Source organism: Suillus subalutaceus (assembly GCF_016647625.1).
Source record: "Suillus subalutaceus strain FC151 chromosome Unknown DFJ58scaffold_3, whole genome shotgun sequence".
NCBI lineage: Eukaryota > Fungi > Basidiomycota > Agaricomycetes > Boletales > Suillaceae > Suillus > Suillus subalutaceus.
The window spans coordinates 676459-698752 of record NW_024540252.1 but is presented as its reverse complement, the minus strand read 5'-3'; the positions used below and the strand labels follow the sequence as shown (position 1 = coordinate 698752).

The 22294-nt window shown below is 48.7% G+C and overlaps 7 protein-coding genes across 7 annotated transcripts; 4 read left to right on the top strand and 3 right to left on the bottom strand.

Moving 5' to 3' along the window:
* Positions 1-7: 7 nt before the first annotated feature.
* DFJ58DRAFT_757016 (RAVE protein 1 C terminal-domain-containing protein) lies at positions 8-5155 on the bottom strand. Its single transcript, XM_041388168.1, has 20 exons — positions 4933-5155; positions 4734-4880; positions 4554-4677; positions 4412-4505; positions 4295-4358; positions 4131-4243; positions 3742-4078; positions 3291-3690; positions 2790-3242; positions 2636-2726; positions 2421-2585; positions 2174-2370; positions 1991-2127; positions 1884-1942; positions 1706-1835; positions 1353-1655; positions 1051-1297; positions 747-1000; positions 492-693; positions 8-439 (listed from the first exon to the last, which is right to left on the bottom strand). The coding sequence occupies exons 1-20, from the start codon at positions 5011-5013 to the stop codon at positions 81-83; spliced, it is 3957 nt and encodes a 1318-aa protein (XP_041250659.1). The 5' UTR covers positions 5014-5155; the 3' UTR covers positions 8-80.
* Positions 5156-5167: 12 nt separating this feature from the next.
* Positions 5168-9793, top strand: DFJ58DRAFT_741083 (uncharacterized protein; the record flags this gene model as incomplete). Its single annotated transcript, XM_041387128.1, has 13 exons — positions 5168-5930; positions 5981-6238; positions 6289-6828; positions 6874-8058; positions 8434-8453; positions 8504-8606; positions 8656-8764; positions 8815-8878; positions 8937-9232; positions 9285-9423; positions 9479-9607; positions 9661-9687; positions 9734-9793. Exons 1-13 carry the CDS (start codon positions 5294-5296, stop codon positions 9791-9793), a joined length of 3567 nt encoding a protein of 1188 aa, XP_041250658.1. The 5' UTR covers positions 5168-5293.
* Positions 9794-10093: 300 nt separating this feature from the next.
* Positions 10094-11183, top strand: DFJ58DRAFT_260237 (uncharacterized protein). The gene is made up of 3 exons (XM_041379520.1): positions 10094-10399; positions 10467-11016; positions 11074-11183. The coding sequence occupies exons 1-3, from the start codon at positions 10205-10207 to the stop codon at positions 11085-11087; spliced, it is 759 nt and encodes a 252-aa protein (XP_041250657.1). The 5' UTR covers positions 10094-10204; the 3' UTR covers positions 11088-11183.
* Positions 11184-11498: 315 nt separating this feature from the next.
* Positions 11499-13049, top strand: DFJ58DRAFT_721415 (uncharacterized protein; the record flags this gene model as incomplete). The annotated part of the gene is made up of 6 exons (XM_041384803.1): positions 11499-11560; positions 11607-11757; positions 11812-12008; positions 12058-12102; positions 12152-12626; positions 12681-13049. The coding sequence occupies 6 exons, from the start codon at positions 11499-11501 to the stop codon at positions 13047-13049; spliced, it is 1299 nt and encodes a 432-aa protein (XP_041250656.1).
* A 99-nt stretch (positions 13050-13148) lies between these two features.
* Positions 13149-15155, bottom strand: DFJ58DRAFT_721414 (mitochondrial amino-acid acetyltransferase; the record flags this gene model as incomplete). Its single annotated transcript, XM_041384802.1, has 3 exons — positions 13149-14879; positions 14931-14996; positions 15051-15155. 3 exons carry the CDS (start codon positions 15153-15155, stop codon positions 13149-13151), a joined length of 1902 nt encoding a protein of 633 aa, XP_041250655.1.
* Positions 15156-17376: 2221 nt separating this feature from the next.
* DFJ58DRAFT_260058 (uncharacterized protein) lies at positions 17377-18789 on the bottom strand. Its single transcript, XM_041379519.1, has 5 exons — positions 18578-18789; positions 18140-18528; positions 17947-18091; positions 17848-17894; positions 17377-17799 (listed from the first exon to the last, which is right to left on the bottom strand). The coding sequence occupies exons 1-5, from the start codon at positions 18686-18688 to the stop codon at positions 17742-17744; spliced, it is 750 nt and encodes a 249-aa protein (XP_041250654.1). The 5' UTR covers positions 18689-18789; the 3' UTR covers positions 17377-17741.
* A 15-nt stretch (positions 18790-18804) lies between these two features.
* On the top strand, positions 18805-22294 carry DFJ58DRAFT_694844 (uncharacterized protein). Its single transcript, XM_041383442.1, has 13 exons — positions 18805-18889; positions 18943-19002; positions 19051-19407; positions 19461-19469; positions 19521-19610; positions 19659-19796; positions 19848-20164; positions 20219-20678; positions 20733-21324; positions 21377-21563; positions 21612-21752; positions 21805-21864; positions 21925-22294. The coding sequence occupies exons 1-13, from the start codon at positions 18854-18856 to the stop codon at positions 22208-22210; spliced, it is 2733 nt and encodes a 910-aa protein (XP_041250653.1). The 5' UTR covers positions 18805-18853; the 3' UTR covers positions 22211-22294.

Here is a 22294-nt window from a genome sequence, read left to right as displayed (position 1 = left end):
ACTCAGATTTAAGGTCTTAACACGCACTGGTTCTCATTTAAGATTCCAAAAGCTCATGAGGTGATAAAAATCTACTAGGATCAGGCAAATGAAAACGAATCCATACTGAACTCTGGCACTTGGATATCCTGCTTGGCAGATTTAAGTAGGCTACCGAGGCCTGCCTTGCGTGCTAAGAGGTCACTCTCCTCTTTTATGGTCTCCTGCATGGGTGCCTTGACAAGCGAACGGTCAGGAGAGACTCTGCGTGTTGAAGCCGGAGATGCAATGTCCATGTCAATCATAATCGACGAGCGTCTGCGTAGCCTGGGATCCAGCACGAAAGATCTCCGCAAAGTAGTATATGGAGTTGGTGGGGGTTCTGTCGGGGCAGTGACAGATGTCGATGGGCGTTCAAAGGACCACGAACGCACGAGATCCAGCGCTAGTGCATGACAGCCTGTAGAGAAGCTAGTCAGTCAAACTTCAACTCAACATATGATTGCACTCACCCATCCTGCAGAACACACGGGCAATCTGGAGCACAAAGTTGAATTCAGAGCGCCCTGATATCTCGCTTGTACCCTTGGCTGTTTGCAGCGTCTTGGAGCGCAGCTGGGAGAATAATAATGCAAGACTAGGATCATCGTAGTGGGGTTCACCGATTTCTGCCACTTGTATATCTAAAGCATCGGCAATATCTCGCAAGGGTGTCTAACCAAATGTGTGAACTCTCAAGGGTTACATGAAAGAGCGACTCTACTTACCACCAATATCCTGACAGCAAAGTCCCTTCGGTTGAGCATCCAAAAGGCCCAGCTCCCAAGCCATCGATTACCTTCACGAAAGGCGGTAGGGATCACAGTATTGTGTAGTATATCCCGCAGCACAGGACCATCCGAGCCTCCTTCCACTACGCGAGCGAGAGCGATCGCCAGCTGAAAATCCGACAGATGTCTGAGGCAAACATGAACGGCGTCTTTCAGACTCCCTCCCAAGAGGAAGAACGCAGCAGCGTACTCTAAAGCGATCATGTAATGGCAAAATCCACAAGAGGGTATGGAAACCTACCAAATCTCTGCTTACCTAGCAGAGCATACGCATTCTTGAGTGCTGCAGTCTTCCGTTTCGGCTCGTTGAAGTCGTTCGCGAGGAACCTGAGCATAATGGCTTGTTCTCTGTGCCATGCAGCTTGCTTCCACAGGCCATGCACCAGCTTCACCTTGCCCAGTGCGAAATAGAAGAGTGAGCATGCTGTAGGGTCACGATTATCGCCAGCCATGTATTCATTCCGTGCGATGACTTCCATGTGAGCCCTCTACATACCCCCGAAACTCAGCATGGCTCAACACACAGTGCGAAAGTGAACATACCAAGGATTCATCCGAATTCAGCCATATGAAGACCCCGAGGGCTCGGGCATCAGGCCAGAGCATCCTTCCATTGCACGATGCCGTAGATGTGCTTAACAAAAGCCCTTGGCTCTCACTGTGGAAGGCCCAGACCATATCACGATATCGCAGGCGTTCCCTCCAACCGGTTGATCGTGGTATTGCGCCGTTTGAGCGTGGACTGCTGGGATCAGATGTGACTCGACGGTTGAGGATATAAAACGACCGCATAGAGATCACATAGCGAAGGCCGTTAGCGTCCAGTGCTCGTCTCTGTTCTTCGATCTACACACAAGGTAAGTTGGTGATGGTTAACCATACATTCGTACACTGACCTCGAGGGTTGTCTGAATAAGAACCAGAAGATGTGCATGCTCATTAGGAGTCAAATGAGGAAGAGGTCGCGTTTCAAGTTGCTCTATGAGCGTCTCTACCGCATGGCGGGAAAAGACGGTTTCATCCGGTCTTTAAAATGTGAGCAGTTTCCATAGTGTTATAGGACAACACACTCACAACGAGTTCTCCTGCGGTGTGCTGAACAGGAAATTATACCGTTTTGAAGGTTTGATGTTCTGTGAGAAAATTACCACGAGTGACGACAGAGTCTTGAAACAACTTACAGATATCACATGCTGACCTCGCAGGTACTGTTCCACCGGAAAGGCATTCCAGTGAAAATCCTGCGTAGGATCTTCGTATATAGCCTTCACGACCAGAGATAGAGCAACGATGATTTGCTTCACCAGCTCCACCTTACCTACAAAAAAATTAGATCAATTTCCTATTCCATCCACAATACTTACCCCAAAGCAAGCACTGCAGAAGCATTTGCGGATGGTAATCCTCCAGGGGTCCATTATGTCGAGCAATATACTGAAACAGGGGTTCTTGATCCTTTTGAAGTGCTGTTTGACCAAAGAGAAACAACTGGTGACTCGCTGCGATCAAGAAGGACCCATTTGCGAGCCATATTGAATCGCAGATCGGATATGAGATGTAGCTTGCGAGTATTCAGTCGACTCTCAACGCTCGTTGAAACACCAAACGTACTTTCTGATATCCACTTTCCAACAAATAGCCCATGCAGGGTCATCATTAAAGTAAGTTTTCCTTTGCTGGCACAACAGCTCAACATGATGTGTGAAACCGACAGCCAGAATTGACTGATTATCGGGAGTTGATGTCCAGTCCAAGTCACCGATATGTTCAGAAGTACTATCAAAAGGATGGATGAGGTAGTGCTGAAAACAGACTGTCTCGCCCACCTGAATATTCTGCGGTGCTCGAGACCTGAGGCGAATTCAGATTCTTTTGAGTCCCAGATCGTAAGCTCTTCGCCATCTGGTAGTCGTACAACTGATATCAAAATAGCATATGTCAGTTATCACAGCTCTGCATAATGAAGAAAAAGTTGTTCACCTAGTACAGACTTTTTCGCAGAACTGCAACTCGCCAGGGAAAAATTCTTCCTTCCTGTTTTGACCTTGCCTGTGCATCTCCACCCAGAGGATGTTCCTTCCTCTGCTATCCAGAACGAAAGCTCGCCATCGTCAGAGATACTGAGTAGTGTGTCATGTTCCTCCAAAGAGCTATCCCTACTCCATGACATTGGATCGACGGGGATGATTAGCTTGGGCTGCTGGGCCAGTGGTAAATTATTCTGGGAATGCAGACGTAGGGTTGGATTAGGGTTGTTGTCAATATATATGTATACGATGGAACTGTCTGAGGTTAGGCCAACAATACATTCATGCGCTGTCTTCGAGGGTGCCGAAAATAAGTCGGTGATAGAAGGGACTGTAAGCGCTGAAATGGGCTCCGAATGTAGAGTCAAGACCGAGGTTTCGGACGAGTACGTCGCTAGTAGCTTACCTGCACCACAAATCAGGCTACATGATGTGCAAAACGAGATCATCTTACCGCCATCCATAACCACGACCTGGTCCGCATTAGACCATCGTCTTCCTCGGGCAAGCTGAGACCCCCCTTCAATGACCCGCCAAACTTCCCCTCCATCAGCGCGCACGACTGCAACGCCTCTTCCGGCAGGCGTCCTAACCAGTCTTCGTATCTTGCTCTCCTCACGGGGTAACCTATCAAGTCCTTTGGCATTAAGGTGCAGTCCTGCGGACTGACCATCGAAGAAGGCTAAGGGTGACACCTCGAATGTAGCCAGGGGAGTAGATGTTACCATGGTTAAACTGGTAGCATCAGGATGTGGGAAAAGGTACAGATGAGAAGGAAGTTGAGAGAGAACATTCAAACTCGTATGTGAAAGGGCAAATTGACGTATGAGCGTCGGAGGTCTCCGGTCAATGTTCTGCGACCCGTTTGAATTTACGCCAAACGAATAGATATGCCTAGCACCTACCGCGACGGCACTGACAAGCATAGAGCCATCCCCAAGAGCGCGAACAAAGAGATCCCAACCTTCTTCATCAATTTCTCGCAACCTCTTGACCTGAGGACTTGCGTCTTCGGTAGCTGACGCTAGGACGGCTTTGATCGTCCGACGGACGACTTCTTTATCCAACCACACGACCGTAGACTTCCTGGGATGTGATCCAAGTTTTGCTGCAATGAGGAAGGGAAGCGAAGAGAAGAGGTCAAGGGACGCATGTAATTGCAAACGATGCGGTGCGTCAATCACAGGGAGGAATATCCGCAGCGTGGAATCAGATGTGATGGTGTAGAGTCCGGGATCATCACTGCACCCAATGTGTAAGCCTCGTGTCAAAAGTAGTGTTTGAAATGCTCGACCTTCGTGATGCCTGAGAAAACCTCCACATCAGGTCCGTAACGGGCCTGGGGTGAGGAATGGCTTGCACCAGGCGGCCAGAAGTAGTTGAATATAATCTAACCAAATCATCATGCTATAAATCATAATTTAGTAGGTACTAGTGGCGGGGCGCGAGGTCCCGTACGTGAGATGTAGTGGCAATAAATGCAAGCGTCGGAGCAAATTTCACGAGAGACGGAGTTGCCACCCTGACGAGCGAGGTGAAATTGCTAATGAGGCGAAGGAACATGCACCGCTGTACCTTGCTTCCCACTTCTTTGACCATGTGAGAAGGTCATTTTCCAATATCAACGTGTAGACGGATAGGCCGTTCTGACTGCCAACTGAGAGAAGCCCTGAAAGGAAATCAACGATTGATGCGTAAAGGTACACAATACTGGTACCAGATCTGCAGTCCAAAGTTGTGACGGGGTCACTGTCTTGAAGGGAAATGGAAGAGTGAATTCTCCAGGTATTGTTACCTGACAATGACCATGCGGCGATGTGCATGTCCATGGAAGCAACTATCTACTTCGAGTATGTGACAGGATTAGGAGGGGGAGTAAAGGAGGAGATGCACGTACTACTTTCATGGCGGAGTCGACCGCCACGCAAGATATAGTTTGATTGAGGTGCTGGGTGCCAGGATAGATTTCCCCGAAGGTGAGCACGCGGACGAGGTTAAGAGTACTGGCATCCAAAATTACTACGGTGTCTGCAGAGGGGTACAGCTAGTTGAAGAGGATCTTAATCAGTATGAAATTGGGCAAATGAAGTGCGCACTATGAGGGTGACATGAGGTAGAACCAGCTGGTGAAGTGCACCAACTGGACAACCAGTGAATGTTTTCAAAAGATCTAACATCTGTGCAGTGAATGTGAGTTCAGATTCTTTAATTCACGCGGTCCATGCCAGGACGCAGAGAGTAGGCTGCCTGACGGTGTAAGCTTTACTGCCGCAAGGTGAAGGAGGGCAGGCTTGTTAAATATGGTTCTGGAAAAGCGCCTATGACTGTTTCTGGCGAGATCAGTCATCAGCCCCCTTCGTCACAATTAGCGGCAGACTGCGCCCAGCTGTGCGCGGCTTTGCCACTCCTTAACGTTCCCTCTCGTCAGCCTCCCAGTGCTAGCTAACTCATACCAGAATGCGCCTCTGGGGCTGCATACCACTCACTCTCCTGGCTCTGGTAGCTCTTTCTTCAACTACCCAAGTTGCATGGGATTCAGACGCAACCATTCAGTCTAATGGCACATTGGTTGACATTCTCAATAATGATGAGGACTACTCGTCACTCCTATCTCTCCTGCAGAAAGCTAAACTTATACCAACGTTGAACAAGTTGAATGGAAGCACCCTTTTCGCACCAACTAACGACGCAATTAAACGTCACGATCTTTGGAGGTCAGCCCTCGAGTATCCTACCTTGCTCAAAGACAATGTGCAAGAGGAGCTACGTCAGCAACTGTTCTACCACCTCCTTAATTACTCCGTAACTGAAGACCCAAAGGATTCGACTACACTGCAAGTTCATGAAACACTCCACTTCCCCAAACTCGCCCTGCATCCTCCGACTAACAGTCCTCCCCCATGGATCCCGATACCCGAGAGCAGTCTAGGCAACCAATCTCAGAAGTTACGTCTCACTTCACGAGATGGCGTAGCCTGGGTCGGTGTCGACGCTTTTGGCAAAGGGGGTATTGAAGTAAAGAAACAGAAGGTGGAGGCAGCAAATGGTGTTGTGTACGGGATTGCTCACGTCCTTGAGGTTCCACTCGACCTCGGTCAGTTTCTTATAACCCATATCACAACGCTGTCTCACCCATACACCCAGGTCGCGTCCTGTCTCATGAACCGTCGTTGTCATATATCCAGAAGGTCCTCACACCTAGCATGCTCAATGTCATCAACTCTACCTCTGAGCTTACGTTGTTCATCCCCGTCGATTCTGCATGGGAAGCACTCGATTCAATTGAGCGGTTGTACCTCGAAAGCCAATTTGCTGCGGATGATCTCCTGCGCATACTCAACATGCATGCTGTTGTCGAGAAGAGTGTCAGATGGTCGGATACTTTCGACTCAACCACCACCTGTAAGCAGCTCTGCGTATACGTAATTGTTGCGTTGACATTGGGAGTGCAGTGACTACTGAATATGGATCTAAGTTGGAAGTCGTCATCTCCGAAGGAAAGACTACAGTATCAGGCGCTACCCTTTCACAGCCCGATCTCTATGCGAGTAATGGAGTCTTACACCTCGTTTCCTCTCTACTGGTTCCACCAGGAGCCCTTCAGCTAACTCCTGAAAAATACCTTCTTACATTTAACTGCACTTCATTTATCTCTCTCATACACTCAGTCAATCTTACCCACCTCATCAATGATACCGAGACTCAATACACCATCCTAGCACCGAAGGACGATGTTTTATCCATTTTCGAGAATGACGGCTTACCCAAACAGGGGAGCGATGAGTTGAAGAGGATGTTGCAGTACCACTTTCTCCCTGGGAAATGGACGCCCGAGAAGTTGGTGGATGGCATGCTACTAGAAAGTGTACTTCAGGAGCCAGGACTTGATGGCGGGAGACAAGTCATGCACGTAGAGGTCAATGACGATGAGGAGCAGGATGTTCCATCCAGACATATCAAGTTTGGCGGAGCTGGCATTACTGGAGAGCACAGTGAGTGATTTTCAGACGACGCAGCTCGCGCTAAATCTCAACCAGTTGTTATCAACAATGCTGTTGTCTACTTTATCTCGTCACCTCTGGAACCACCTGTGGACCCGCTTCAAACAGCTCTACCCTCTCTTGAGTTGTCTTCGTTCCTTGCCGCAGTCTTCTCCACGTCCATTGCGGATGGCATTAAGAAGACGCCCCGTGCAACGTTCTTCATGCCTCACAATGCTGCTTTCAAGCGGCTCGGTAAGCTGGTCAGCGACCATCTGCTAGCTGCTTCATCCAAGACGGACTTGGAGAACGTCATAATGCACCATATCATAGACGGTGTTGAATACTCCCAGAGCCTCGTTAATGGCTCTCTGCGCACTTTCGCCACCCTTGAAGGATCTGATTTACAACTGGAGCGCCTACCAAATTTATCCGTTATCGTTAGCCCTAGCGGTGGCTGGGCTGGCATGAAGAGCGCGTTATATCCGACAAACATGCTCACCGAAACTGGCGTGATACACGAGTTGTCGGATCTTATGATCCCGCGATCTGTGGAGTTAAATGTAGGAAAGCTTATGAAAGCGGCCAAGGCCACCACTATGATCAACATGGTCACGAAAGCTGGATTTGACTGGATCCTGAATGGAAGTGCTCCTCCTGAGGGTTCAAAATGGGCAGACCAGGGTTTAGGTGGGGCGAGTTGGACCCTGCTTTGTCCAACGGATGATGCGTTCAAGAAATACAACCTTACGCAGCTTCTCGAGAATATCGACATTCTTCGCGCGCTCGTCAGCCAACACCTCATTCGCACTCCATCTACAGGAGAATCTGGTTCATTCAACGTCTTCGACGCCATGAATGACAACCGCCCCCTTCCGCTGGAAGATTTGGGCGAATATCCCACTCTCCTCTCGCCTTCTTCTGCGTATGGTGATATTGTCTTCCGCGCGTTGGACGACAAGGTGTCCCATTACATGGTCGGGATCAAGAACGCAAGGGGGACAGACAAGCAAGCTGACTGGGCGCGCGTCCTAACGTGGGGTCGCACAACGACGGGCGGAGGTACGGGCGGCGTTATCACCATCGACCGCATGCTCGCCCCGTATCATCCGCCATGGTGGATCGAATATTTCGCGCCGTCCTTCGTGGGAGCGCTTGGCGTTGGGTTGATAGGCTTGTTCTTCTATGGTGTCCGGGTAGTCTGGAAAAGGGATGTGACGGAAGCCACATATGAGCCGGTTGGTGGGTTTGGACAGGACGATAGTACTTGACGAATCATTACAGATACTTGACGACTAATTTGAAGACTCTATGTGACATTACTTATGCTACAATTTTCTAAAAGTGCAACTCGAAACAAGCCAGCTTGCATAATCCAGGATGTGGGTTTCTCTGTCATCATACTTGCGGGGTAAGGTGGATGGTGGAAGCAGGTGAAAGTTTGATCATTGATGGAGGAGTTTGATCGGAGAACCGGCTGCAAATCATGTGGCAAGCTAATCCGACGCGTGAATATCATATGAAAGTGCATCCGAAGGGCTCTCGTTTCCTTGTCGGAGTACCGCAGTGTATTCTCTACCTACCATTCTCTTTTTCTTTTCTCATACTCGTACAAAGACTTCGCACCGCCCACCATGGTCAGAACCATCTTTCAATTGGTCCACAGCACGCTTACACAATTTCTTAGAGCAGCGAAGCACCAGCAGCCGAGGAGGCCAAGAACTCGGCAATTGACAACGTAAAATCGTTCATTGCAGGAGGTTTTGGAGGAGTTTCTGCTGTCCTTGTGGGTGAGAAGGCTTGACTTGAGCATTCTGACCTACATTGATCCGTTTTTAGGGCATCCTTTTGACCTGACCAAGACGCGGTTACAGACCGCGGCTCCTGGCGCATATACCGGTGCAATTGATGTTGTCAGGAAAACGTTAGCTCGAGATGGTGCTACTGGGTGAGTAGCTGCGTCTATGCTCAAGGCTACTCTCAATCGTCAATCAATAGCTTGTACCGTGGAATGGTACCTCCACTCCTGGGAGTCACTCCAATCTTTGCAGTGTCATTTTGGGTAAGTGAACAGCGACTATATCTAAATTACTTGTCTTTGCTGAGACTGCTACTTTCAGGCGTACGATGCCTCCAAGAATTTGATACTCGCACTCACACCCAAGCGTACATCCGAAAAACTTTCCACAGCAGAACTTGCCGCTGCCGGTTTCATGTCTGCGGTACCAACGACACTGATTACTGCACCTGTTGAGCGAGCGAAGGTTCTGCTGCAGGTGCAAGGTCAGGGAGGTTCAGGACCCCAATACAAAGGTGTCTTCGATGTCATGAAGCACCTTTACAGAGAAGGTGGTGTACGGAGTATCTTCCGAGGCACTGGTGCAACTATCGCTCGTGACGGACCAGGCAGTGCGGTGTAAGTTTACATCTGACGTTCGAGAACACTGAACTGAACTGACGTCCTTCAGTTACTTTGCGGCGTATGAAGTTACCAAGAAGGCCCTGATGCCGGCTGGGTCGTCAGCAGGAGATCTCAACCTAGGCGCCATCATGTTCGCAGGCGGAACTGCAGGTGTCGCAATGTGGTCAATAGCTATACCCCCAGATGTAACGCCTCAGGGACTGTAACCTCTCTAACATTGTATTCACGTTGCTTCAACAGGTTTTAAAATCCCGCATACAATCTGCACCTTCTGGCACATATTCTGGACTTTTCGATTGCTTTAGAAAGACCGTAGCGCGTGATGGGATTACTGCATTATGGAAAGGTCTTGGTCCAGCGATGGCCAGAGTACGTCGTTTCCATGATTGTGCCAAACATTGCTTACTATGTTATTACTGTAGGCTTTCCCAGCTAATGCTGCCACATTCGTACGTTTTGTTCCTCAATCTGACTTTGTTACTGTGCTCTAATCAGTATTGGTTATGGCAGCTTGGTGTCGAAGCCTCGCGGAAGTTAATGGATGGATTCTTTTGAATGGTTCACGATTTTATGGAACATATATGACAAATGGAATTCATCACTGGGTTGAAGTTGTGCCACAAGAAAGTTCAATTTGTCACGCACATGAGCAATCACGTCTTTGCAAGTACAGCCGCTGTGACACTTTCATCCACTCTCTTCATATCCCCCAACCCCTGGCATTGTCGCGAAGCTACACGGTAGGCTCCCGACCAGATATGTACACTACGACTCCACTTGACGCGGTGACCGGACTGGTCACGAGTCTAGACGCACAGGGCATGAATATCGATCTTCCATAAGTGTCCCTTTACAGTCATCTCATCTATTCTCATCTACGACAAGTTGCTCACTCCGCCATGACGTTGAACATTGTCATGAAATTCATTGCCAGCAGACTCCGGCAGATCGTTGTGCACTGCATGAATGTTACAAGACAACAATAGCACCCGTGAATTCCAACCATGGGAATCAGAGCTCAGGACTACTGTGAGATTGCCGATATATTGGGATCTCATAAAGCACTGTAGAATCGCCCCGGTCTCATCACACTTACTTCTGCCCACAATGGCTGCACCTCCCGAAGTAACGACCAAGAATCTCACAGGAAAATATATTATGGTTCGTGTGGCCAGGTTATGTGCGCTGCAAGGACAATTCTGATGATATTCCCGCTCACTGGTGACAGAACAAGACATTGAGTGATGATAGCGATGATATCCTCAAGCTCCAGGGCGTATCTTGGTTCAAGCGGCGTGCCATCTCAATGTTTACGTTGACGCTTAACGTCAAACATTATACAGATGAGGCCGGCACTGAGCACATAGACATCGAGCAGACTCTATCCGGCGGTATGTCGGGCAACAAGGAGGACCGCACTCTTGATTGGGAGGAACATAACCAATACAACGATGTTTTTGGTGCTCTGATAGGACAATCAAAGAGAGTCAAGGTTGAGGAAGTAGATGATGAATTCTTAAAGACTGGCTGGACGGAAGACGCAGTTGAAGATGGGTTGATCCTTGCTGTAGCCTGGAGCGATACTCCAAAAAGTGGTATGGAGTGGAAGGCAGAACTGGTACGATTTATTATTTTGTCTTACTCGTCCCTCATATGTATTCTTCAGACATGGGGGTTTGAAGAATTAAATGGCGAGAGGAGATACGCTAGACATGTGAAGTTCACATCATCGGATAAGACGGATGGTCCGATCTTTAAACACCTGTATTACGATTACGGCGAGTCACTTCTTGCAGTGATCTATATTATATGCTCATGATCCATCTTTCTCCTAGCTGGACCCAGCTGAATACCACGTACGGACCTTGAATAATGTACTACGGCGAGCGAGAAACAATCTGCTACGAAGACGTTTGCCTTTGTCAATTGCAAAGGTTCAAACTTTGGTCTTTGTAATTGCTACTCACTGATAACTTACACTTGCACTATGTATATCCAATGTACACACTCCTCCATCTCGGACAACCCAGAATCGATCGATTTAACTAGAACCATTTTGCAAGTAGGCCGAAATATAGCTGAGCTCGAACAAAGCAGTTTTTGTTGAAATCAGACGGATTGGGAACAATGAGTGGTGCAGAAAGTGTTCAAGTTGGAAGCGAAGCGACTAATTAGCGCTCGGCGACCATGTCAGCAAGTACTCAGGAACCTGTCTCGGCTATAGGTCATTAATATGAACCAACAGTTATGAGCTTTAGTTATGGCCGACTCCAAGAAAAAATACAAGTCGTCCAGTCAACCACGAGCTGTATCTGCTTCCGAGTATGTCTAACCTGTTCTGTAATCATTCGATCTAATCACTACTCAGAATTGCTCGTAATTTGGGCAATTTTGAGACATGGTCATCACATCAATGTTGTGAACAAGTTTCTCTCTCTGACCTCCCCTCCGAATTTCAAGAGGATGTGGACAATCTCTTTGGTACCACAAAGCGAATTCCTCGCTCCTGGTTAGACAGGGTGAGCAGCTCGTGTTTCAAGTCTCTTCATGATGTTCATATGCAACTCGTGCAGTCTTTTGACTGTAGCCCAGGTTTTGCCAAGTTTATAGCAGATGCTTCACAAACGGCACCAGAACTCTTCTCCGCTGACCACTGTGCAAGCAGCGAACTATTTGAAGACGTATGTGTCGTTTTCAGTGCATGGAAGCGTTTGGCAAAAATGAGGAGCTCCAAAGAGAAATGGTCTGAGGCGGACTTCGTGGCCAACGTGTGAGGTATTGGTTGAAACATTGAAATACAAGGTTCTGATATATTACAGGTACAACGTATTCCGAACTTCTGCAATTAGGGAAAGTACCTTCCGGTGTGTCCTATCTCTTCTGCGTGGTTGGGCGACTTACGAACGACAACAGGGTGCAATGCGCAATTTCGCTCCCGCAACCGCAAGACACATTTCAAAACGCCCTCGATGTGCCTCGCGTATTGAATACGAAGACCGTCATCCCTGACTGCGCAATCTTCATTCCCGCTTCACGGACTCGACCATTGTCGCATTCTGCCAAGTCACCATATAAACTCCTGAAGAACCACCCTGCTGTAGTTAAAGCTGGGAATGCGGCCAAGAGATCTTCTTTCAGGTACCAGAGCACCCCGTGCGCTCAACTTCCCGATATGCCTGGCTTTGAGTTTGCAAGCAGCTTTTGGGAGGATAAGAAGCCTGTGCATACTCTTCTTGATGATGCGTATCGCCAGAACCGCATGTCAACAACTGCTGCTGTTCGGCATTTACACTCCCTTGGTATCCATGCTCCTGTCACGGGGCTTATTTGGGCAGATGGAGTTGTCCGTGCGCATGTTGATTGGTGTGAAGAATTAGAGGGAAAGACAGTATGTCGATTGTTATTCTGGACTGGATTATCTTATGAAGTTATAACGTTGCAGGTCGTGATGTCTGCTCCGTATTGTGGTCCCCAAGATCGATCATCAAACGACGTGTTCCACGAGTGGAAACTTGATCGTCCAAGCGACATTCTGCAGGTTTACTTCCTTGTTCGGAACATTGACGAGTGGACCACAGGCAAATTCTCAGAATATATTGTCCGGGGTGTCAATCAAATGGTGAACAAGCTGTCCTCCAGCGAAAGGACATATAAACCCTGGAAATGGGTCGGGGACCTGGCACCTCCATTAAAGACCAACGCGCTGAAAGAGAATCACAACATTTCTGTTACCACAGTTGTGACTTCGGATGCGTCTCCCTCTCCACCTAAGCCCAAGAGCAGGCGACGGAGACGCAGGTCCAGTAATTGATCCCCTCGGACTGTCAGACGATAATTTGCTTGTACTACATTGAGTGTTGTAATTCAAAACCTACGTGCTATACCATGAAGTACATACAGATCTCAACTTCTATTTCCACACAGATGGGATTTTGGTGATAACATCTGTCCACTGTGACAAGCGATTCTCCTCCCATTCTTCTATGTAAGAAAGGCCAGCGTTAGCACGGCGTCCCTCCTCCACTTTCAGACGTTTCTCAGCATCACACCAGAAGAAGACCCACGAGCCCATCCGCATGTGGCCAGAGCTACGCTCGAAGTACCACTTATTAATAGGATTGTTATCACGACTCCGCCAAACAAGGTCTCGGCCTTCACCCTTGCCCTCCTTGCCCCCGTTTGGGTTAATGGAGAACGGGTGGCCCAAACCATAAGATTCGTCATGGAGGGCGACCCACAGGAAGTCAACGGTGCCATCACCCTGGTGACTGGGCAATACAGCAAATTTATCGAGATATGAGATGGGTTCAGAGGAATCGGGCGAGGGCTCGTTGGTGACGATGGCAGCGCCGACATAATCTCCTGCGATCACGACAAAGTCAAGGGTTTGTTCTAGACGCTTGTAGAAAGCGTCAGCATCGATGGTGCGCTTGAAAGAGGTCTCCAAGAGATAGTTCATCTTTGCTTTGTCAACATCTGCAAGGCTGCGGATGACTTGTATTGGGAGACCGCGACGCAGAAGAGTGGGCGTGTCCCGCGTGAGCTTTCGGTTACCTTGGAGAAGTGCGTGAGGCAGGCTCGAGCTAACGGCGGGCTTGTTCGTGATGAGGTTGGCGATGAGGGAACTGGGTGAACGGTGAGATACCATGATGGCAGATGATGTAGGCGGCATGTACGCTAAGCATGTACGCGCGAGGGACAAATTTGAAAGCGAAGAGTGCTTTCCCTTGGACCATAATGGGTCGTAGGTATCGCGGATATAGTCATACTCGGAGGTGAGGTTGATGAGGAGATGAGGGAAACCTGTCCTGGCATAGGAAGGGACGCCTCCTTCCCGACTGATAACCATCAGTCGTAGAGGAACAAGGTTGATGTCTTGAGAGTAGTCTGCATGAGGATCACAAGATCTTGAGTTCATGTCTTTGTCATCAAGTGCAGCAGCTTCGACCATGCCACGAGCAAGGGCCCCGAGAACGTCATTAGCATCTATCCGTACTGATCTGCAGAAGGAGTCCAGGGCGAAAGGAGGAAGAACGGGGATCTCCCCGGCGCGAAGAGCAGAACGGATAGCGACAAGGTCCGATGGAAAGACATGTGCTTCAGGGGGAATAAAATCACGAGGCTCGGGAAGCTGGTTATCATCTGGTTTAGGACCTAGTCGGACAACGGTACCGAGGACGGGGCGCGCCTCGGCACCTTGTGCTTCTAATGCGGAGACAACCCGCATAACTTCTTCGATGACAGCGGAGCGCTCGCCATCATCGCCTCTGACCTGATCATTTTCGACGACGATGACGCTGACAAGTCCGAGTGTCTCGAGGTAGACCATGCCCCTGGCGATGCTATCGAGCTGCTTATTTGTGAACGGACCCTGGAGTTTTACGAGAGCAGTGCGACGGTAGACAGGATTCAAGATAGAAGACAAGATGGGGCTCGGGCTAGGCTTAACCTGTTCAGGTTGTTTATTGACAGATATATCTGGGGCTTCTTTTGGAAATAATGGCATCGAACCATTGAGACCAGTGGGTGGGAAAATAGAGCCGGCATGTTCCGGGACTGGTGGACGAACGCCAAAATTCGCGAGGTAAGATTTAGTATCCCGCAGGGATGGATTGGCCCTCAGGAGGGAGAGAATAAAGTCCTGCTGGAAGGTTAGCTCGTCGTCGAAAAATCAATTAAGACATACACATACATTATCTGGAGGGTCTAGATCATCGACCTCGACAGTGGGCGGAGGCTGACGAAGACTTCGAATGGTCTGCGGCAAATCGGGAGTCAATACATCCGCTCTGTGGGATTAAGCTATACGTACAGCGTAAAAAGCCCTGAAGGTCTGAGTTCGACGTGCTTTCAAGGCTGAAGCTGCAACAGGGGACAAGATACGAGGTCCATGGAGGATAGTATGTGAGAGCATCATGATGATGATTCAACTGGGGATGTGCGATTTTAAGTGGCAGGTAAAATGACATTTAGGAAATCCTGTACATAAGAAAGAAAGATCAGTGGAAATCTATGAAAGGAACGCGCTGACAAGCAGCCATGGTCAAACAAAGCGTCAATGGCTGGCCAAGTCCACGCAGTCATAGGACAACGTCTGGCAAAACTTTCTCGGTCCTATCCAGATCCTTCTAAATTAGGAAAATCTGAATCATCCATTCGGTCGGTCGGAGGTTGCTCGAACGTTGCATAGCAGTGACTCAAGCTGTAACTTGCCACTTCATTTCTTGATTAGAGTCCATCTCTGCCACCCAATCGGCGTATATTCATGAGCAAAACAAACGCATCATGAGACTGAGGCTAAGCCCATCAAGTCGCTTTCATAATACTAATACTGAGGTAACTGAGCTGGGCTGCAAAAATCGCGCCAATCGATGTCAGCGCCTCAGGAACGTTCTGTCCTAACGAAAGTGATAACGGATCTACTCAGCATCTAGCATACCGTGCGTTCTATTCCAAAATATTTATAAAATCCTTTGTTCACGTAGCGCCACAGTGTCACGTATACAGGACTGGCAGGATAGGGAACATGCATCCAATCATGATAACCCAATTAGCAACAGTGTATGGCCATGATAGCGCCCTTGCCAGGCCATGGACGACTTCCAGTGCACATTTCGCTCATAATCATGAATGAATTCTGCAGGCAGATTCATTATTGACGATGAGTAACTAGGCAATATTTCCTGCGACACGAGACGTAATATCAACTTGAATGACTCGGACGTGTTATTTCCACTAGGACGGATCTCATCTTATCATACGGCCATCTCAGGGCTTCTTACACAAGTGGTCCGCAAGCGTAAAGGCACCGACGTAGAAGAATACTCGTTGTTGGTGCCACTAACATGGGTTATTACAAGAGGTACTAACCGGTAATTTGCTGTGATTTTCCTTGTTATGCTAACATTTATTTCTGTTTCAAGACACATCCTGTAGAATATGAAACCTCATTCCGGCATTAATGTGCCACTGCTGGACGCTAGAAGAATCTGTACTTGGTGCTGCCGAGGACTATGGCTTTTGGGAGACAATTACTGTTTGATATGTTTATGATTTGTGTTGACCTACAGGCCTAGTGGGACAGTCACAATATGTGGATGTTGCTTCAATCGGTGGTCCTGGAAGAAGCAGGTATGACGAAAAAGCGTTGCAAGTACGGAAATTAATCTCCACCGCAGTACCACTATTGATGAGCCATTTTCCCGAAAACATGATTCCGATTTTCATAAACGACACCGCTTCGAATACGAAATTTCAGAAAGGCGGAACAGCTGCCCATTTGCGAGGGCACTGCAAGCCTCAAGGCGCCTACGAACATGCTGACTAAGCCACGCAAACCGTGCCCAACAACCCTGCCCATCTGCTCGCTTGGGGTTGGTTGCCCAACTTGATCGCTACGTAGGCTCCTAGCTGCAGGAAGCTTTGCAGATCAAATGCGGCGCTCCGTGCCATACACTAATTTTTTTTTCTATATTATCACTGGTTGCGCCAACGGACCGAGTTCCTCGACTGTCCAGTTCCCTGACTCGTTTTGGCTTATATCACTTGAATATATAGTATTTGTAGTTGGCTGGCTGCTGCGCAATTGGAAATGTAGGGTCCAGGTAGTGTCGACGGGTAGCCTTTTTAAGTGTTTTTTGAAAATCGCAATGGCCTCTTCAGATCTGGAGATCTGCACTGCTCAAAAAGTGAGAATGCGAAGATGCCGATGACTAGACTGCAGATAGAGGTGCGCTGTTAGAGAAGCGTTCGATACGGTAAGCGTGTGGCATGCTTACATCCACCAAAATGAGGCTGTCTTCGCTGCACATGACAGCAGCGAAAAATGGTTCCGGAGAAGAACATGGAGGTAAAGTGCGCTTGACAACCCGGTAGGGTAGGCTCGTGTGGATTTCGTTCGCAAACACTTTGCGAATCACCGTCGTATCATGTACATGATGGCTAATGCCACCTTGAACTTTGGCATCTCGCTTCATTGCGAGTTGGTTGAAGTCCCGTATCTCCAAAGTCTGCGGAGACGTGTGGGACGGTTCAACAAGAGACACGAATTTGGTCCCGAATACGTAGCACACCCAGGCAGAAGGCTGTGACAGAGACTGCATTAAGCGCGTGCCTGTGGGGCCCCACTCATCCCACTTGATATCATGGGAGTGAACCTCCGTAGGAAGGGCCTCGATATGGGAGAGCAAAGTGTTGGCTGAAACGAACATATCGTAAGAGGCGATACGGCCATTATTCACCAAGGAGACTGTCATTATGAAGAGCTTGTCCCCAGGTGCCGTTGAGAAGGGTACTCGAGCCTCTGGATTAGGCTGCCAGGCAGGCGACGGATCAGAGCGGATTGAAAAGGTTAGCGGGCTGGTCCAGAAATCGAAATCGGGCCACAGAAACATGCAAAAATAGTTTGCCCCAAGGCCAAACTTTTCGCTATATGACTGGGTCATATCAAACACGTAGAGGCGAGCCTGTGTGTCTGTAGCCTCGGTATCGAAGACGCTGCCTACTAGCAAAAAGCGACTGCTGAGGAACGCGAATGTCGCAATCTCGGAACTGAAGCATGCCTAAAGATGACGATCAGATAGTGGTGCCACAGAACCTTGAACAATTACCAAAATAACTTTGCCCGTTGTCCAGTCCCATATGGTAAGTTCAGGGTCTGCATCAAGTTCGATGTGTGTGAGCAAGATACCCAGAAGATTATCGCACACTTGTAACGTGTACTCTGCTCGAACGTTCTGTGCATCGAGGTCATGAACGAGAATGGCTGGTTGAGGCGCTAGTGTGTGCCTGTCTCCTGTGGTGAGGGAACGTAAATGGATCCGAATGCTACGGGTAGTAACGTTGGTATTAGGGCTGTAGATGTGTCAGATTTGGTAAATATACAGCATTGAAGTAACATACAGCGAGGTAGGCTCCTCGATAAGCACTAGAAGATCTTGCGCAGGATCCATGGTAAAGTCTCGAACATGTATGTCCAGCGCCACACCCCATGTTTTTTCTTCGATTTTTCTAAACTTTGATGGCAGCTGACGGAAGTGAAGGAGATTTGGCGTGCTAGATTGCGCAAACACGTCACCATATAACTCCCAGATGTGTCCCTGCATCATCGGCGTGTCCTGTGATTCTACCCATCTCAGAGACTCCCATGCAGCATTGCGTTCCTTAAGAAGTGCAAGCCGATCTGAGGTGGTAAAGGGGCTTGGAGGGCCGTCCACCATCCCAGACACAGCAAGCTCGATTTCATATTGAGCTCTATCTCCTTCTAGTATTGAACGGAAGAACGTGCAAACCTGTATGACATGAGTGCGGTCGACTTTCAAGAATATCCTTTGTGCGCACCTCCCGGCAAACCAATATCGTTCTCCAGTCCAGCAAAGCAAAGATCTTGAGAATGAGTTCCACAGGCAGCGATGTCAACATCAGATCATCCTCGTCCGTAGTAAGTATCATGATTACTCAGTAATGATTCAAGTAGTGTGGTAACCGTAGTTCGGCAGCTTGGTCAATCGGATGTGCCCCATACACGTGACCTACAGATCAAAGTTAGCGGTGGTTCTTGTTCTCTTCTCATTCGACCAGTTCTCAGACATATCTTCCTCTCAGGTTGCTGTGGTAATGACCACCGCCCATAGGACAAGATTTCCCACTAAGGTATGCGTGTGTGTTATTACTGTGGGTTTCTCAATTTATTCCGATCCATAAAGTTCTACCAGGAGGATATCGTGCGCCGCATTGACTCGCCAAATGTATATGGAATTGTACTCGTGAGTATGTACCCGCTGGACTCTATACATTGCTCATGGAATTAACAGAGATGCTGGCATGATGCCGAGGACATCCCACCACTCCCAAGTCCATTCACCGACCCCTTAATGAGGTCCCTGGATCGTGGCGAGATCGGGGTCTCATTCTTCCCAGGCGGTGTTCGCGACATCGTCCCGGAGTCTGACTATGAGCTCGTAGATAGAACATTTCAGTCAGGGGATTATTGCAAGCGTAGCGTTGATGATGTTCGTTCTGGCGTGGTGACCAACATTGAGGCACAAGCACGGCTTGTGCACGCAATCAGTGGAGAGCAAGTAGAGCGTTGGAGAGATATCAAGGAGGTCAGACGTGCTACCGATGTTGACGGTGGAGATTATGTGATCTACGATGACTGGATTGGACAGGTGCGCTTCAATGTCTCGCAAGTCGAAATGACATGCTGAGTTTCCACATGAAGGTCATAGAGGTTTGTGCAATGATTACGATACAAAGAAGTGACGATTGATGATCCCCATAGCTATTTGACGAACTACTTGTTTCTGCATCTGGCGCCTTTGTCCGCTTGCCTGAAATTAGCTCTCGTCTGACAATCGGCGACAAGGGGCCGGTAAGTTCCACCTGAGTGTCTACTGTTCTGTGCACTCACTTCGTTTAGGACATTCTACCGAATCCCGAGGTACTTAACGGGCTAGTGAATTATCCTAAAGGAGCCCCACTACCTAGTGCGGATGATACTGTCATAGATATGAAGCGTACGATACTAGCCATCTGCTGGCTAGCGGTAAATCAAAGCGTAGGTCTCTTTATCTCTTTCAGTCCCTTACATTCTTAGCGCATTATGTAGTTGGATCCTAGTGTCGCCCAACTCAAACAGCGACCAGCACGTTTCTGGTCTGGCCAAGATTTGACCAAATTGACGGTCATTAGGATGCGTTTGGATGATGTACGTGTCGGGGATAAGGTTGTGTTGGAGAGGGATGTAGGTGTGCCTGTCACAAGATACGGTGTCGAGTCGGAACCAAGTGGCGCAATGATGATTAAGACCCTGTGCGTGAAGGAGACGAAAACGGTTGTCAATGTTCTTTGGCAAGATGGATCGCAGGAGAGCCTCCCTTCCACAGAGCTGATTCCGTACCTCAATCCGGATGAATATGACTGCTGGTAAGGTTTCTTCACTGTGTTTGATATAGCATTGAATAACACGCGGTTCCTCAGGCCAGGCGACCACGTCTTATGGAAACTCGAGCATGAAGAACACGCAGCCATTGTTCAATCGGTCAATTCTACTGACCGAGTCGCCGTCATTCGTCTCACGAATACTGGCAAGACTGAAACTGTTTCTGTTCTTGAGCTCGATCCCAATGGTGTCAGTGATTGGGCGGCAGGCACTCCGCATACCCATCTCGGTATGCGTCGTGGTGACAAGGTATTCATCCACCGTGAGGGCACCTCAAATGGTTTTGAATCCCCCCGAGTTCCGAGGATTGGCGAGATCGAGGAGTGGGTGAGAGAGGTGCCAGTTAGGCCTAACGGAGAATTCAGCGGTTGGAGGCGGACGATGGCAGATATGGGGACGAAAATAGCGTCCGAACGAAAAGAAAGGCCAACTGTTTTCCGTGTCAAGCATCCAACTCAGGATGATACATCTCTGTCATGGTTTGGAGAGGTCACTGGGGTGAGTTCCCTACCGAATTGCACGATCTGCTTCTGACCTACTACACTTTTGAAGCTTCGTCTTGACGGAACAGTCGATATCACCCATCCAAGTGGATCTACGGCTATCTACCCCCTCTCACGGCTGACAAAGCTTTATGATAGTCTTGAACAATTTGAAGATGATGGCTGGGAGGGTGAAGACGGATCCGATCAAGGCTCTCATATTGACAACGCCGAGGGTTTGTGGCATTTAGATTCAGATGGCACATGGCGCTACGACCATGACGATTCAGAATGGGAAGACGAGGAGGATAGTGATGAGGATGGCGGTGGAATGGACGTGGACACCTGGGCCGACGAAATTGATATCCCGTCGGGCAATAGCATCTCAGATTCTCTGATATCACGCGATGTGGTACCAGACGTGATTGACTCGGTCTCACCGTTCCCAGTCTCGTCGTCCAACACATCACCAGATAGTACCCAAGAGATTATTGTTCAGGAAGATGACGATGGTCATGCCGATTCTCCATGGAAGAAGTTCGAGGTTCTTCCAGGTGCACCCCAAGACCATGCATTTTATTCGTCTGTGTCGAATCAGCCCACGAAGAATTTCCTCGCACGTTTGACAAAAGAGTACCGTGCGCTCTCAACAAGCCTACCAGGTCTGTATCAACAATCGTTCCTCATATTTGCTTCACATACTAATCAAAATAGATTCAATTCTCGTCCGTGCGTATGAGGACCGCGCAGATCTATTGAGATGCCTCATTATTGGACCGGAAAATACACCCTATGAAGACGCACCGTTTGTAATAGATTGGATGCTTGACTCAAACTTCCCCCAAAGTCCACCGATCGCTCACTTTCTGAGCTGGACTAATGGCAACGGTCGCGTTAATCCGTGAGTGATGATGAAGGATAGCGCTGCTCTCGGCTAATCAGGACTCAGAAACTTGTATGAGGAGGGCAAAGTTTGTTTGTCTATCCTCGGGACATGGAGTGGAGATCGCACGGAAACGTGGAGCGCGGCAAGATCTTCACTTCTTCAGGCCTTGGTGTCTATACAGGGCCTGGTATTGGTGAAAGAGCCGTAGGTTTCTGAACCTCGTCTTCTTTTAAAAAGCTCGCTGAGTACTTTTTAGGTGGTTCTGTGAACCTGCGTATGAGAAATTGAGGGGTACTGAGGAAGGCATGGTTAACAGGTGGCGTCCACGCTCATTTCCTCGCATCTGCCTGTGACTCACTCCGTCACATTGTGTTAGCCGACTTTACAGTGAGAAGGCTTATGTCCTATCCCGTGGATTCGTTCGCCGCGCCTTGGAGATTCCTCTCGGTGGGCTAGAAGCAGAGATCAACTGGCTGTACAATACCCAGGGCAGGCTATCCAAAGTTCTAGACGACTCTCGAGCACTAATCCAGAAGAGCCAGTCGGGCTCAGAAAACGCAGAGGCAGATGAAAATCTCGCAGTGCCCCGCCTGACTGCAGGCGGTATCATCATGCTGGAACGAACGCTGTCTAAACTGCAAGCGCTTCTCGACCGGATGTAGGATTTTATCTCTTAATGTCTTCAACTTGTCTTATCATGTATTGGATATTCGAACACGTAATTGTAATCGCAAGTAATCTGAATG

Bases quoted from the DNA above. Each gene is read 5' to 3' on its own strand.
- DFJ58DRAFT_757016 (XM_041388168.1), bottom strand. From the start codon at position 5,013: ATGTTAGATCTTTTGAAAACATTCACTGGTTGTCCAGTTGGTGCACTT. The intron at 1,943-1,990 runs GTAAGTTGTTTC...ATTTTCTCACAG, and splicing joins GAGGTCAGCATGTGATATCT to AACATCAAACCTTCAAAACG. The intron at 1,836-1,883 runs GTGAGTGTGTTG...CACATTTTAAAG, and splicing joins ACACCGCAGGAGAACTCGTT to ACCGGATGAAACCGTCTTTT.
- DFJ58DRAFT_260058 (XM_041379519.1), bottom strand. From the start codon at position 18,688: ATGATACTTACTACGGACGAGGATGATCTGATGTTGACATCGCTGCCT. The intron at 18,529-18,577 runs GTGCGCACAAAG...CATGTCATACAG, and splicing joins CGATATTGGTTTGCCGGGAG to GTTTGCACGTTCTTCCGTTC. The intron at 18,092-18,139 runs GTATGTTACTTC...ACACATCTACAG, and splicing joins ATCGAGGAGCCTACCTCGCT to CCCTAATACCAACGTTACTA.
- DFJ58DRAFT_260237 (XM_041379520.1), top strand. From the start codon at position 10,205: ATGTTACAAGACAACAATAGCACCCGTGAATTCCAACCATGGGAATCA. The intron at 10,400-10,466 runs GTTCGTGTGGCC...CACTGGTGACAG, and splicing joins TCACAGGAAAATATATTATG to AACAAGACATTGAGTGATGA.
- DFJ58DRAFT_694844 (XM_041383442.1), top strand. From the start codon at position 18,854: ATGACCACCGCCCATAGGACAAGATTTCCCACTAAG. The intron at 19,003-19,050 runs GTGAGTATGTAC...TGGAATTAACAG, and splicing joins ATGTATATGGAATTGTACTC to AGATGCTGGCATGATGCCGA. The intron at 21,325-21,376 runs GTCTGTATCAAC...TAATCAAAATAG, and splicing joins GCTCTCAACAAGCCTACCAG to ATTCAATTCTCGTCCGTGCG.